General features: G+C 52.2%; 6 protein-coding genes across 6 annotated transcripts; 3 read left to right on the top strand and 3 right to left on the bottom strand.

Moving 5' to 3' along the window:
• Positions 1-46: 46 nt before the first annotated feature.
• Positions 47-1,515, top strand: J4E84_000710 (uncharacterized protein; the record flags this gene model as incomplete). Its single annotated transcript, XM_049383346.1, has 2 exons — positions 47-54; positions 117-1,515. The coding sequence occupies 2 exons, from the start codon at positions 47-49 to the stop codon at positions 1,513-1,515; spliced, it is 1,407 nt and encodes a 468-aa protein (XP_049248864.1).
• Positions 1,516-1,627: 112 nt separating this feature from the next.
• On the bottom strand, positions 1,628-3,442 carry J4E84_000709 (uncharacterized protein; the record flags this gene model as incomplete). The annotated part of the gene is made up of 4 exons (XM_049383345.1): positions 1,628-3,014; positions 3,068-3,247; positions 3,306-3,311; positions 3,435-3,442. 4 exons carry the CDS (start codon positions 3,440-3,442, stop codon positions 1,628-1,630), a joined length of 1,581 nt encoding a protein of 526 aa, XP_049248863.1.
• Positions 3,443-4,084: 642 nt separating this feature from the next.
• On the top strand, positions 4,085-6,046 carry J4E84_000708 (uncharacterized protein; the record flags this gene model as incomplete). The annotated part of the gene is made up of 1 exon (XM_049383344.1): positions 4,085-6,046. One exon carries the CDS (start codon positions 4,085-4,087, stop codon positions 6,044-6,046), a length of 1,962 nt encoding a protein of 653 aa, XP_049248862.1.
• A 1,448-nt stretch (positions 6,047-7,494) lies between these two features.
• On the top strand, positions 7,495-9,206 carry J4E84_000707 (uncharacterized protein; the record flags this gene model as incomplete). The annotated part of the gene is made up of 4 exons (XM_049383343.1): positions 7,495-7,756; positions 7,823-8,170; positions 8,235-8,360; positions 8,407-9,206. 4 exons carry the CDS (start codon positions 7,495-7,497, stop codon positions 9,204-9,206), a joined length of 1,536 nt encoding a protein of 511 aa, XP_049248861.1.
• Positions 9,207-9,368: 162 nt separating this feature from the next.
• On the bottom strand, positions 9,369-11,254 carry J4E84_000706 (uncharacterized protein; the record flags this gene model as incomplete). Its single annotated transcript, XM_049383342.1, has 2 exons — positions 9,369-11,140; positions 11,194-11,254. 2 exons carry the CDS (start codon positions 11,252-11,254, stop codon positions 9,369-9,371), a joined length of 1,833 nt encoding a protein of 610 aa, XP_049248860.1.
• A 903-nt stretch (positions 11,255-12,157) lies between these two features.
• On the bottom strand, positions 12,158-13,622 carry J4E84_000705 (uncharacterized protein; the record flags this gene model as incomplete). Its single annotated transcript, XM_049383341.1, has 3 exons — positions 12,158-12,356; positions 12,415-12,623; positions 12,672-13,622. The coding sequence occupies 3 exons, from the start codon at positions 13,620-13,622 to the stop codon at positions 12,158-12,160; spliced, it is 1,359 nt and encodes a 452-aa protein (XP_049248859.1).
• Positions 13,623-13,888: the final 266 nt, after the last annotated feature.

Raw genomic sequence — 13,888 nt, 5'->3', positions numbered from 1 at the left:
GCGGATAACAGCTACAGTGTAAAGGTCCTGAGTACGACTAGCAGCAATGCCGCGGTGCGTCGAGAAGTTCAGCATTGGAATTTCATGGGCAAACCGAATCCCGCAGTACCTTCGAGGATTCATGAGCGCCGCGAAGTGCCTGCTCAACCACCTTCTCTGCCAGGTACAGAGGCAATGAAGACATACTGGGACGCATATTGGGATTTCCGGCTACTAATCATACAAATGTGCTTCTCCGTCAAATCAGAAAAACCCCCGACATCTGGGGATGTCAAGATGGGCCAAACGCTGAACGAGACCATATGCGATAACTTCGAGCAGAACTTTCCAGCAATAAGCGAAGGAGCAAAATGCGACCACAAGGACTCTTTCGAGAGGCTGAATAGTATAGTTAAGGCACTGTGTGCCTTAGCTAGGGAAGGCGAGAAGTATGTTCAAAGTCTGGCTTTGCTTTGCCACGTCCAAGACACTCTCAAGGGAAAGGTGTATGAATGTGGAGGGGAAGAAGATGGTGTGGTATCCGGCACAGGTACGATGATTGCCGCGTCTTTGATGGAGACCTTCGATAGCGGACCATCAATAACTAAGGAAGAGCCTGCACCAAGTGCAGACGTCGAAGCCACCCCAGATAGTAGCCACATTGCGTCTGATGTTCCCAGCTTTTCGCTACAACAAAACGCCGTGGCGGATGCAAATCTTCCTCCTGTCAGTACATCTGCTAGTCTCGTTGCTTTGGCTAGTGAGCCTCAACTCATAACCTCCGCCGCCAGTCTTGTCCCATCGCCCGTCCTCCCCACTCCTCCCGTTTCCGGAAACTCACCAGTTCCAGTTTCTCTGGCACCACCCCCAGACATCAATGCAGTACCACCACATCACTCTAACACGCCACCAGCCGACTGGACAATCCCCATGTTGACTTATACCACACAACCATACACGGATGCTGATGAATATACCTTGTTACGTACCGTGCCAACTGATGGCGTGGCCCAAGCGCCAATCTATTCAGGAGAACATCTTTCGAGAGACTGGCCAGATCTTTTCCCATTCTCGATCCCCACGGGTTACGTGGCTCCCAACATCGTACCCGCAGAGCCCCAGATCGGCCACCTGACAGAGTTTGGTCCCGGTGGCGTCGGAGCCTGTGGTGGTCCTGACATGAAAAGTAATGAGCTTGCTGTCGCCGTCAGCTGGGTGCTGTTCCAGATGGACCGAGAAATTGGGGGATCTCCCTTGGAAGAGAACTGGGTCTTCCTAGGAACACATGACGACGGCAGGGACATGAGATTGAGTGCTCTGTGTTTTCGAGGCATTAGAATGTGGATGGCTGATGATCAGGGTAAGAAACTGGTGGAGCAGGAGGTCGTAGTGAGAGACATGTGCACAGCATGTAACGTGACGCATTTGGACATGCAAAAGGGCACATTCGACAAGTACTGGGATGGCGGTGGAAAGGGTAGAATCAGTGTCACATGGGAATGGATGCAGGAGGCACCTACTGACGTGCCAGGATAGAGTCTCAAATTGCCCAGTTTCCTAGTGGGTGTTCAGTATTGGCGTTTTCGGAAGATTGTTATAGGGCCATATGTGTAAATTTAGAATCCGGTTCTGCAGTTTGAAGGAGTTCTTATCCCGCGTTACCTCCAGCGTTGGTCCAGTGCTTCGCGATGGTTTCACTAGGCAGCACGCCATGATTCTTCTTCATCGCATATACCTTCAATGGCCCACCTTTCTCGTCGTAGACTAGCACGGCTGCGCGCTCTTTCGTACGTGTGACGGCATCCCTTAGTTCTGCAAGCACACTCACCATCTTGCGCAATTTATCTTGATTGGCTTCCTCCCATCGGGGGTATTCCTTCTCAGCATCACTGATGCTCACCGAGTGCACCGTACCCTTGTCGTGGTTGCCGTTCATAAAGTAGGGCGTACGACCGAACCAAAGCTGCGGTAGTGCTTCTGTAAGACGTGCGAGCTTCTTGGCTTTGATTTCCGCGAGCTTGGACGGGTTGATGAAGATTCCCTTCTCAACGACTACTGTAGGCTTATCGACGGGAGTCTTTCGAGGTTTAGTTTGAGTTGATGGCAGGCCTGCAATATTTAGTTGTGCCATAGCAGCGCTCACGGTGCCAACGGGCTCATCCCTAGGCTGTTTAGACTTCGAGTCCAGGACGACATCCGGGTCATCGTAATACGCATCGACTTCAAAACGGACAACGCAGTTCAAAGGGCCGATATAGTACCGAATGACCCTGTGATGACTGCTAGAATTCCCCATTCCATGATCAGGCATGGTGAAGGTCTTCTCGAAGTTATGTCCGTAGCCCGCGTTCGGTGCACCATGGATCATTTGCTGAGCGTTCCGTTCTTTACGGCTAATAACGAGCGTATTGCCGACCATGTGTAAGCCCATGCAGAAAATGTCCAGTTTCCTCCCAGCCGAAAAATCGAGTAGCTTGCGAAGACTGTTGCGGTTGGCGATGATGTCGACTCGATCTAGCACGACGTCGGGTCCCATCACAGCAAGGGCAGCGAAGGCTGGCTCGAAAGGATACTTGGGCACGCGAGATGCGTTCTGATCGACGAAGTGTCTCCCTGAGTCCTGAGCTAGAGTGGTCGGCAGCGGTGGAGGGTTCCACCTCGGAGGTGCACCAGGTACATAGATTGACCCATCACACTGCCAGTTGTAGCTACACAAGGTCTCGAAGCCACGCTTAGACGACACCTTGGTGCCATCTGGCTCCAGTGTTGTTGCTTCTATTGTGCGAACGGGCAGCTCGGTGGTCTCCCGGAACATCCATGACGTTTTCCAAGAAGGCGCCTGGTGTGGAAGCTGTGCCCGGGGTTGTCCTGCTTTCGCAGATTGAGGCCTCAATCCCTTTGATGGAACTGCGTCTCCTTGAGCTAATATTGGAAGCTTCTCTTTAACCGGTACCTTCACTGTTGCAACTTCTGCTGACGCCAAAGAAGTTGTTACGGGTGGAGATGCCTTCGCTCCATTTCGCCTAGCACGCTCTCTATGTGTGGAGTCAGACTTGAGTGGAAATTGGGGCAAGATTAGCCTACTCACAGTTTTGAAGGACGCGCATTTCGTGCCTTCGGCCGTATAGCATCGTCCTCTTTGGTTACTGCAGTCCCGGCCGTTGTAGGCTGGTGATCGCCGTCAATAACTGTCTCATGGGCCCGGAGTGCGTTCGTTGCTACTGAACTCTCGGCTTCCACTGTTGCTGTATCCTGATTCTTGTGCTGGCTGCGCTCCTGTTAGCTGTCTGTACACTCGTACAGACTAATGTCAGCGCAATACTTACCGCTTTCTACCACGTTGGCGTTTCTTTATCGGAGCGACCTCTTGACCTGACTTCTGCTCCCCAGAGGCTATTGGGGTGCCACCGTCGTCACGAGTACCTAATCTCGTGGCGGTAGGCTGAGCCACGGACTGCGACATGCTTAGTGGAGTTGTTGGCTTGTTAAGAATTCACATGCCAGGGTGACAGAGGTAGCATGCGTCGAGTAGCAACCGCAAGGCAGAACCTGTGTAGCGGGGTAGCTGTTGCGCGCATCAGGATAGCTTGTACAGCCTAAGTTTGAGACTGCCAAGTCTGTGCGCCGTCAGAGTCGGCTGCACTGGCTGAGTGAAGGTGAAGAGGAGTGCGCAGCCTTGGATGCATACCTAGGTAAGCATTGGAGAAGTCATCATCAATGACACGCAGGACGAAGCGCGTCTGAGATGTCTATCATCCAACCAGTCGACTCTTTACACATGGCATGGATGTTACTGGAGGCGATGCAGCTGGTGTCGAACAATCTAGGGGGGTGTTTGTGGAGGTGCAGGTCTCACGTGCGCAGGCGATAATGATTGGCAGGGTCTGGATCGGTTACGCGTCATTCCTCTCGGAGTCGGCAGCATCCTTCAACTTAATTCCTACGATGCACACGACCATCTCCGGCCTTGATGCTTCACTTCTACGCTTCTTACTTCCCCCTACTACTTTTAATGTCTAGTTAACTTCTGCATACGTGTCTTGGCCTGTCGTCTCCGCATGCTTGGCAAACCTCCTCCGCCGCAGCGTTAGGCGCACTATCTGCAATGTCGACCGTCTTCGCCTCCCTGGTACGCCCACCCAAGCTGCGACGGGCTTCCGCAGCTACGCAGCCCGCGGCCCAGCCTCCGCCCTCGATCGACAGTCATGGCCTCGACGAGCCCGACCTGCGCGACCTCAATACCGCCCTGCAAGCGCTTACCGACATCTTCCCCGACCTGCAACCCGAGGTTTTCCGAGAGATGCTGTCTACTTTTAGCGAAGAGAGCAGGCTGCAAGTCGTCACCGAGACGCTCTTAAAGCATGGCGACAAGTATGTGCGGGGCCGGTACAGGAAGCCCGCCGAGCAGGAAGAGCAGCGGGAGACGGCGCAGAAGTACAAATACCGCAAGGAAGACGCACCGAGAGACACACGAGGCATACCCCTTGCGCTGGAAGAAAAGTTTCGGTCACGGCGATATAAGGAGGCTGCCAAAGAAGCGCTGTATCAGGAATTCAAAGGCCTGAGCCACTCGACCATCAAGGCTGTGCTGGCTGAATACAACTACAGCTATACGCATGCACGACCGACACTATTGGAACTATCAACTAGAAGTTGGAGATCCAGCATCACCAACTTCCTGATGCGACGGAAGGCGCCGACGGCCAGTGACCACCCCCTGGTCATTTGGACTCCCGCCGACGAACGTCTGAACCGTCCGTCTATGCCACTTCTCGTAAAGACACGAAGCGACGAGCTGAATCAGGAGCTGTACAACGCACTCATTGTACCGGAACATGAGAAACACCGGAACGCGCAATTGCGACAGGACTATGACTTGGCCATGCAATGGAACGAAGAGGAGGCCGAGCGTGAAGGCGAAATGTACGACTGCGAATGCTGCTTCATACCCAACACGCTTCAGCAGATGTCGACCTGCGATATCGACGGCCACTACATCTGCTTCCGTTGCATACGGCATGCTATCAACGCTGCCCTCTATGACCAGGGCTGGGCGCGTAACATCAACACGGACCTGTGTACCCTGAAATGCATAGCGCCTATGACCGGTGGCTCCGAAGAGTGTCGAGGCTGCATACCCTTCTCGTTTGTGAAGCGCGCTCTTCTGGAAGAGCAAGATGGAAAGGACAACCTGAACAAACTCAACGAGCGCTTCGCTAGCGATGCACTGACCAGATCTCAGCTACCACTCGTACAGTGTCCCTTCTGCTCGTATGCGGAGTTGGATGACCTCGCGCTTCCAGATACCAACCTCTTCGCCAGCCTACGTTTCAAATCCCGCCCACTCATACTGGCTTCGCTGGCCTCTGTGCCCTTATTCGAGCTGCTGTGCTTCCAAGCCACTCGAGCCTTACTTTTCGCATTTATTCTTATCTACACCTTCGTCACCATCACATTTCGCCTGTCCGTCATCGCACCCTTTCGATCCGCGCTCAGGCGTGTCCACCTAAAGCGTCGCGGTCTTCGGTTTCAGTGTCTATCCCCAAGCTGCGGTCGCGCATCCTGCCTCTCGTGCTCCCTTCCCTGGCATGACCCCCACACATGTTTCTCTTCCCAGCTCACGTCCCTTCGTCTCACACTCGAACGTGCTACCACAGACGCAGTCAAGCGTACCTGTCCTCAATGCAACCTAGGCTTTGTAAAATCCGAGGGCTGCAATAAGCTCGTTTGCCTTTGTGGGTACAGCATGTGCTACATCTGCCGACAGGGTCTTGCGAATGAGGGCTATCAACACTTTTGTGGACACTTCCGTGAACGGCCCGGACAGCCATGCGGCGAGTGCAACAAATGTGATCTATACCGCGTAGAGGACGAAGAGAGGGTGGTCAAGAAGGCCAAAGATAGGGCCGAGGCAGAGTGGTGGGAAGCGCAGGGCGATGGCGCGAAGGAAGGGCTGCAGAAAGAGGTCGGGAAGAACGAAGGCTCCGCGGCGAAAGGGGTGGCGGGGCTGAAGAGGGGAAATTGGGAAGCCTGGATCGAAGGCGTACTGGATAGTGTGCTTGTTTAATTATTTGCTGTTGGCGTTCGGATGTGGCCACATATCGTCAGAGAAAGATTGATACCCAGAATTCATATTATACAGCGTCCCATGTGGACGCCATATTAGTTGCAATTCTTTTGCTCAGTCCCAATCATGACTGCCGTGTGACTACCAAACAAGACAACACGGTAGACCACCTTTATTCAAGTCGTTGCCTAAGAGAGTTACTAAACCTGAGGCCTATACCGAGATACCTAAATGGTAACCACCAAATAGTTGACCATTCTCCAGACTTGAGCTAGTTATGTGTGAATGACCTTTTTCTTCAAGGATTTCACGAGACTTACGAAGATGTGTGCTATCAGTGGTGAGACATCCTTCGAGTGGCATTACAATTTTTAATATTTGACATGCACACTCTTTGTGCAAGCTCTTGTGTTAATAATACTTCTCTTTTTAAGAGGACCTAATTAGATAGGTGTATATAGAATTTAGAAGTTATAAGTCGCTTATTTACGTTACTACTACAGTACTATAGAATAAAGATAAAGAACTAAAGTATTATATTATACTTAGATATAAGTTAGAAGAGGAATATAAGATAGTTACTGCTACTATGTCTTTATTGCTTGCACAACGCACACACTATAGACGAACTAATTATCACCACCGCTTCCTCAAGCCCTAACATCCACACACTCTTTGTGCAAGACATAATACATTTATCCTCAGCTGTTCCAGCGGAATGAATGCCTGGCATACACGCGAGAATGAAGACTGCATCAAGCTTTCTCCCGGGGTCCAGGGTTCACAGAAATGTAGAGCGTTCGTGACAGAGGAAGTGGTGAAGATGAATGCGTTCTTGCGTACACTTCCGTTCTGCAGGGCTTATTTCCGAGATATCGCTCTTACATTTTGCAGTTGCTAAACATGCAAAGTCCATAGGCGCTCACGACGTTGGCTACCGTTGTACCCCTCATCAGGGACCAACACACCACCTTCCTAACGTCACCTAGCGCCCCGCAAGCGACGGGGAGCGTTATCAGCCGCGATCCTATCTCCACTGACATCATCACGTCTACACATTATCAATCTGCTATCACACGCAGCACTCTTGGCTGTTCCTCGGAAGAAAGATCTCGCTGTGTCGCCTACGATGCAGGCTAGAGATCTGGGACCTATCGCGCATTCATCGGCTTGTCGCTACAGGGTTCATGATAAGGGATGCTGGTCGGAAGAAACGATGTTTGGCTGGCATTGGGAATGCAGAAGCGATCTTCGATAGATGCTCCTTGATAGGTAATGTTGTATGCCGGGTATGAGGTCGGCATGCATGTGAGGGGCGACACGGCAATGCAGACGTTGAGATGGTAGGGTACTGGGTTCGTTACATATACCATGTCGCACCGCATGCTACATGGAAACCAATCGAGAATAACATCTACTTTACCTGTCCTCGTCTCTGTATCGGCAAGATGAGCATCCCGGAGAAAGAGATAGCCCACGAGTCAAAATCGGGCGACACTTCTCCATCGCGACCGCATTCAGATGTCGAGATTGGTACCGTCGAGGAGCCATCCAACAACGGCGATGAGGCGCTCAAATTTCTCAAGAATGCACACAATGTCGGTGCTCTTACGCCAGAGGATGAGCGAAGACTGGTTCGGAAAATTGATTGGATGATCATGCCATTGATGTGGTGTTGTTACTGCTTGCAGTATCTGGACAAGACACTAGGTATGTCAGATCTTTACATTACTGCATCACTACTCTGTAAGCGAGCATACTGACAGTTCATACCAGTGAATTACGCGGCTGTGATGGGTCTCTACGAGGACGCGAACATCAACACGGCACAATTCTCCAACCTCGCTCTCTTCTTTTACGTATCTTACCTCGCGCTCGAGTTCCCTCATGGCTACGGCATGCAGCGTCTGCCTACTGCAAAGTACCTCGGTGCAGCCGTCATCCTCTGGGGTCTCGTCACGGCACTCACATGCGTGTGCAAGAACTACGGCGCTCTAGTCGCTACACGCGTCCTATTGGGTTGCTTCGAGTCGGCCGTCGCGCCCAGCTTGATCTTGATAACTTCGATGTGGTATAAGAAGAAAGAACAACCGCTGCGAACTGGTATCTGGTATCTAGGAGTTGGTACGTTCTGGCTCTACGAAATGCATGTGAGACATATACTGACTTCGTACCTCTACCCCTACAGGAACAGGAACGATTATTGGAAGTCTGATCAGTTTCGGGTTTCAGCACTACGACAGTGCCACGTTTACTAGCTGGCAGATCATGTTCTTGGTCGTGGGCCTGGTTACTGTCTCAGTCGGCATAACGGGTATGTTGATCACTATCGGCTTTCGAAACGGTACTGACTTACGCAGTGGTGTTGCTTCTTCCCGACAACCCGATGTCTTCTCGCCTAACCCCAGCAGAGAAGGTATGGGCGATCGAACGTCTACGCGAGAACCAGACTGGCATCGAAAACACGCATTTCAAATTTCACCAGGTGCTCGACTGTTTCAAAGACCCGCAGACGTGGATGTTATCGATCATCACCATATCATCCAATGTACCCAACGGTGCAGTATCTTCCTACCAGGCTACGCTCATCAAGTCATTCGGCTTTAGCTCTAAGACTACAGCTTTGCTACAACTACCTTCGGGCGCCGTCAGCGTCATTTCGATTCTCATCGCTACGTACCTCGCCGGCCGTTTCAACCAACGCGCACTGAATGTAGTCTCCTTGCTTATACCTGGCGCGCTGGGAGGCTGCCTCATGGCTTTCCTTCCCGGTGAGTCCAGAGTAGGAAAGCTCATTGGAAACTACCTTACCAACTGCATTGGCTCCAGCTTACCACTCCTGTACTCCTGGGTGTCTGCGAACATTGCCGGTCACACGAAGAAAGTAACCATGAACGCTATTTTGCTCATGTCTTTTTGTCTGGGAAACATCATCGGACCGTTGACATTCCGCCAAGGCGATGGGCCGGATTTCATACCAGCCAAAGTCACCATTGTAGTGACTTGCGCATTCGCGGCTGCTATGGCGCTCGTGTTGAGAGCCTACTACATGTGGGAGAATAAGAAGAGGGATCGAGAGGATGATGGGACGCATCTTGAGAATGAGGAATTCCTTGACTTGACAGATCGCGAGAATAGGCGGTTTAGATATAGGTTGTAGGACGGGCAAAAGGATAGGTAGCCCAATGGGAAAGCACGAGGCGGTTCAGCACGAGCCTCCTTCTTACACTCAAATCATCGACCACTTTGGATTGAACTTCATCGGATGCAAGGAACTTATAATTCGATCAACGCTAATTTACATACTACAGCCCATTCCACCCTACGGAGTACTGGCACTGCCTCGGAACTCACTAATGATGATATCCGCCGCCTTCTCACCAATGACAAGTGCCGTATTGTTCGTATTACCACCCACATTCTCCGGAGGGATACTGAGATCCGCAATCTTCAACCCCTTAATGCCGTGCACGTTCAAGGAGGAATCAACAACACCATCCTGCTCCCTCGGTGCCATCTTGCACGTGCCAAGCGAGTGCCACGTTGTGTTGACGTTCTCTCGTAGCCACTGCTCGATGGCAGCATCATCTTCCTTGCTGTAGACCAAGTCCTTGACATCCTCTAGAGGGCCTTCGACATTCTCTTGTAGGGCGACCGCGGAATCGGCAGCGAACTTTGGATGGCCCGCAGCCAATTCGCCACGGTAGAACTGCGTACGTCGCAAGATCTCGCGTTGCTTCTTGTACGCCCAGATCTGCTTCTTGAGGTCAATGTCGTCTTTGTCGTTGAAGAAGCCTACGTCGAAGTCTAGTGGGTCATCATGCTTTGGACCGGTGATGTGCATATGTCCGCGCGAGTATGGGTACGCGGTGTAGTTACCTGCTGTGACGTACTGGCCCGCAGGTATGCTTGCTGGGTCGCCCAAGAAGCAAGACACCAGACCGCACAGCATCAACGGACGGTTTGGAGCATCCTTGAAGTCGCGGTTCCACGCTTCTTGGAACTCTGGTCCGAGAGAAGTGACTTCTTCTTCAGTAGGGCGAAGCTTGGAAGATATATCGATGCCGTTCCAGCCTAGCATGGGGTCTTTGTTCTTCATCATCTCGGCAACGTCGGCACGTCCGCTCAGAATGCCATCGATCGTCTGGTCGGGTGCCAGGGCAGTCTTGTAGGGGTAGAGAAGGAGGTGGTGGTCTTGGTAGTCCTTTCCTACACCAGGTAACTCTTCCACAAGAGGTACACCAGCACGTTCGAGGATCTCCTTGGAGCCCAGACCCGAACGTTCGAGAATGGGTGGTGTACCGCAAGCACCAGATGTGACGACGACCAACTTGCGAGCCTTCACAGCCTTCACGGGATGCATGCTCAGACCGATTTCAGCTTGGAATTCTGGGTTTGGTGTGTATTCGACACCCGTGGCACGTTTGTTCTCGTCGAACAGCACGCGCACCACCTTCGATTCGACGAGAACGTGAAGGTTGGAATACCGCTCATCTTCGAGCTTCGGGTGGAGATATGTGTGTGCGGTATCTTGGCGTTTGCCCTCTGGTGAGACGTAGCGTTGCCATCGCGCAATACCGTTGTTATCGTCCAGGTTCTGCAGATCTTCGATCTCAGGGTAGCCGACCTTTTCAGCTGCGCTTATGAAGTCGTCTTCAGCAGCCTTTGCGCGATAACCTCCGTCTGAGACATGGATTGGTCCGCTGTGGCCGTGGTGCTCTTTCGCTCCGGGCCCGTGGTAGGTCTCTAGCTTCTTTAGGTGCGGCCACATTTCCTCAGCTGACCAGCCAGGTGTGTTCCAGCTATCGAAGTCCGATCTTTGTGCTCGTGTGTACATCATGAAATTGATTGAACTGCCTCCGCCCAAGGTACCACCGCAAGGTACAATGGGTTCGCGATCGGCTAGCTGCTTCGACTTGTTTCCTTTGTAGAAGAGAGCGGTCTTGGTGGCAGGCAGTAGGTTCTGCAGGTAGAAAACGGGGTTGACAACGCTGGCGACATCTTTGTTGTTCGCGCCCCCTTCGATTACAAGAATAGAAAGGGAGGGGTCATCTTCAGCAAGTCGACCGGCTATGATACAACCCGCTGTACCGCCTATGCAAAGATGTCAGTGGGGGAATCGATGAGGGTGAATATGATAGACATACCTCCAGCGATGATGACATCTACCTCATTAATGTCGTCTGCAAGCTTGTTGTATATACCCATGATGAAATTCTGTTATGATCTGGGCACTCTGAGAAGATGTTCGGATACCAGATGACAAGACAACTGTCAAGAGTCAGATTTGGGAGTCCAGCAATCCGTTTAAGTAAATGTTCAGTATTTCTTTGCCCCTCGCAAATAAAGTTCGGCCACTTACAGCCCATCGCAGACCATTTATCGGATGCCATAGGTTTTTTGTGAACTTGAGTACCGCACTACCCCATCTTCTGCTCTTTTCGGCTTGGCGCCGGTGATACTAGCGGACCCTTTCCGCGCATCTAGATGGCGACCCCAAGGCTTAGGGAACGCTACGAGCTATTAGCTCTCACAACAACTAAACGATCTCCCATGCCGTCCACTCAGAATAGCCTTGTGTTTGCGCTATCAGCCATGGGTGGTGAATAGCACATCAGGTGTTCTTTCCCCGCATTCGTGAGCCGTAACCTAACGGCGATCATATGCGCCTGTCCGAGAACCGCGGATAACAATTGTGAAAAGAAGGACGTCGAGAGGTACAATCTAGAACGCATGTTCCGCGCAGCTTTTAAATTTTGAGCTGGTGGTGGTGATGTTAGCAAACACTTCATTCGTAGAGCACAAAAGATGAGAGAGATTGTGAAAGAGTGTAATGAGGTATCTTGGAATTTCCGAAAGCCTACTTTCGGATACTTGAACCCTGCAGCCCACTAACACTGCGCATTCGGAACCATGGATCGATGCACGGTAACCGCAAGAGTCGATGGCATGTGCAGGCTAAGGCACTAGGACGCAAAGCCCCGGCTTGCTGGGGCGAAACTTCATGAAAAAGGAAAGCTACCCTCGATCACATCCTTATATGGCTGCCTTCTTCAGAAATACGAGATTATAACCGAGTTTTCGCCGTACGACGGTGCCAAGCATCGCATCTTAGAAGAGCCGATCAAGACCCATGTCAAGTATGTTTTGGAACTCGACGCGACGCTTGCCAGCGATACTACGCTTTTTGGGCTTGGCGTCCGCCGCGATGTAGTGCTCGATGATGTTGACGGTAGCGCCCAACGTATGGAAGGGTGCAAGATTGTCGAGCATGAGGTTAGCGCTCTCGTCGTCTTGAATGGAGTCGTGCCTTAGGAGCGCAACGTTAGTGATTGACCGAAAGTAAATCGTACCTTGGGCTGACTTACCAATGAATGACGACCTCTCGCAAGTCTGGCGCCTTCAACAGGATCTCGAATACGAAATTGGAGCGCTGGCGAAGAAGGGCAGGGAAGATGGCCTCGATGGAGTCGGTAGTGTCGGCGCGGATCCAGGCTGAATCCCAAACGAAAGTTATATTAACCTTTCGAATGTTCTCCATAGGAGAAAAAGCAGCGTCGGTGATCTGGCTGAAAGCCTGAACATTGGTGTACGAAGTCAGCAAATGTTACACGTTAATTCACACAGGAAAATGACTTGCCTCTTCGAAGAAAGACGTGTGGGCGAAGCTACCAGTGGCGTCAATACGTAGAACAGCTACATCGTAGAACCAGTTCTTTGCCTCGTTGTTCAGCTGGCGGGAGGCCAGCAGGAGCTGGACCGGCGGAGGACAGTGAGTGATGCGCATGAAGTTCGGTATGTGGCGCCACTTGTTATGGGGTCGGAATACGGGTGCTGGGGGAGGAGGAGGCTGAGCCGCAACGACTGTAGCAGCAGCGTTGCCGCTGTCATCAGTCAGATCTTCGTCGCCCTCGCTATCGCCTTCGGCCTCTTCGTCATTGTGTAGCTGGGCACCCTCGGTCTCTTCGCCGTTGTCGCCCTCATCCTCGCTGTCACCCTCACCGGCATGTCCTTGTCCAGGTTCTTCCGCTGCCATCCCGTCTTCGGAGTGGTGGTCGGGGTCAACTTGAGCCGTAGCTTGGGCTGGAACGTGGACGCTAGCAGTTGCCGACTGGGTATCGTGCGCGCCGGCGACAGCTCCTTCTACCTCATCGTCCTCATCTTCGCCGTCCAAGTCAGACTCAGACTCATCTTCAGCTTCATCCTCATTATTGCCATCTTCCTGCTCTGCTCCTTCGTCCTCATTTCCATCTTCGTCTTCGTCCTCGTCCTCGTTTTCGCTGTCCTCCGCGGCATCTTCGTTCTCTTCTTGATCATCCTCCTCACTGTTGTGGTCGCTTACAGCACTCTCGTCATCGGAATCATCGTAGTCGTTGGCGTATACGACGCGCGGGGTGGGACCGTTGGGGTTGTCAATGGCGTCTTGGGCAACGAGTTCCTTGACCTCTTTCTTCTCGAACCAGTAGCGGAGCAGCTTCTTAGGCTTGACGTCGCGCGCGGCCACATGCTCGAAAATGGAGTGTCGCACCTCGAGCGGGAGGTCCATGAAAGCGGGTGCAGCCTTGTCGTTGGTCATGGCGGGCAGTTGGTCGCGCGTGAGTTTTGTAGAATGAGCTGCGGAGGGAGATGCAAGGTAGAGAGGCTTGCGAGCGGGATTGGCAGCGAACTAGAGAGAGAATACGGGCGAGATCAGGGTTCAAGTAAAGTTGGTGCCGCAGTTGCCTGCAGTGGGCTGCGCGGGGCTTGCAGGCGTTTGTGTAGCCAGAAACGCTTCAACGTGGAGCAGGACCAGAAGTGAAGGAGCGGACGAGAGCCACTGAGGGGCACGCCCAAGCGTCGAGA

The sequence above is a fragment of the Alternaria hordeiaustralica genome (assembly GCF_023758085.1).
Source record: "Alternaria hordeiaustralica strain BMP 2776 chromosome Unknown scaffold_1, whole genome shotgun sequence".
NCBI lineage: Eukaryota > Fungi > Ascomycota > Dothideomycetes > Pleosporales > Pleosporaceae > Alternaria > Alternaria hordeiaustralica.
This window is presented reverse-complemented; position numbering and strand designations above follow the sequence as displayed.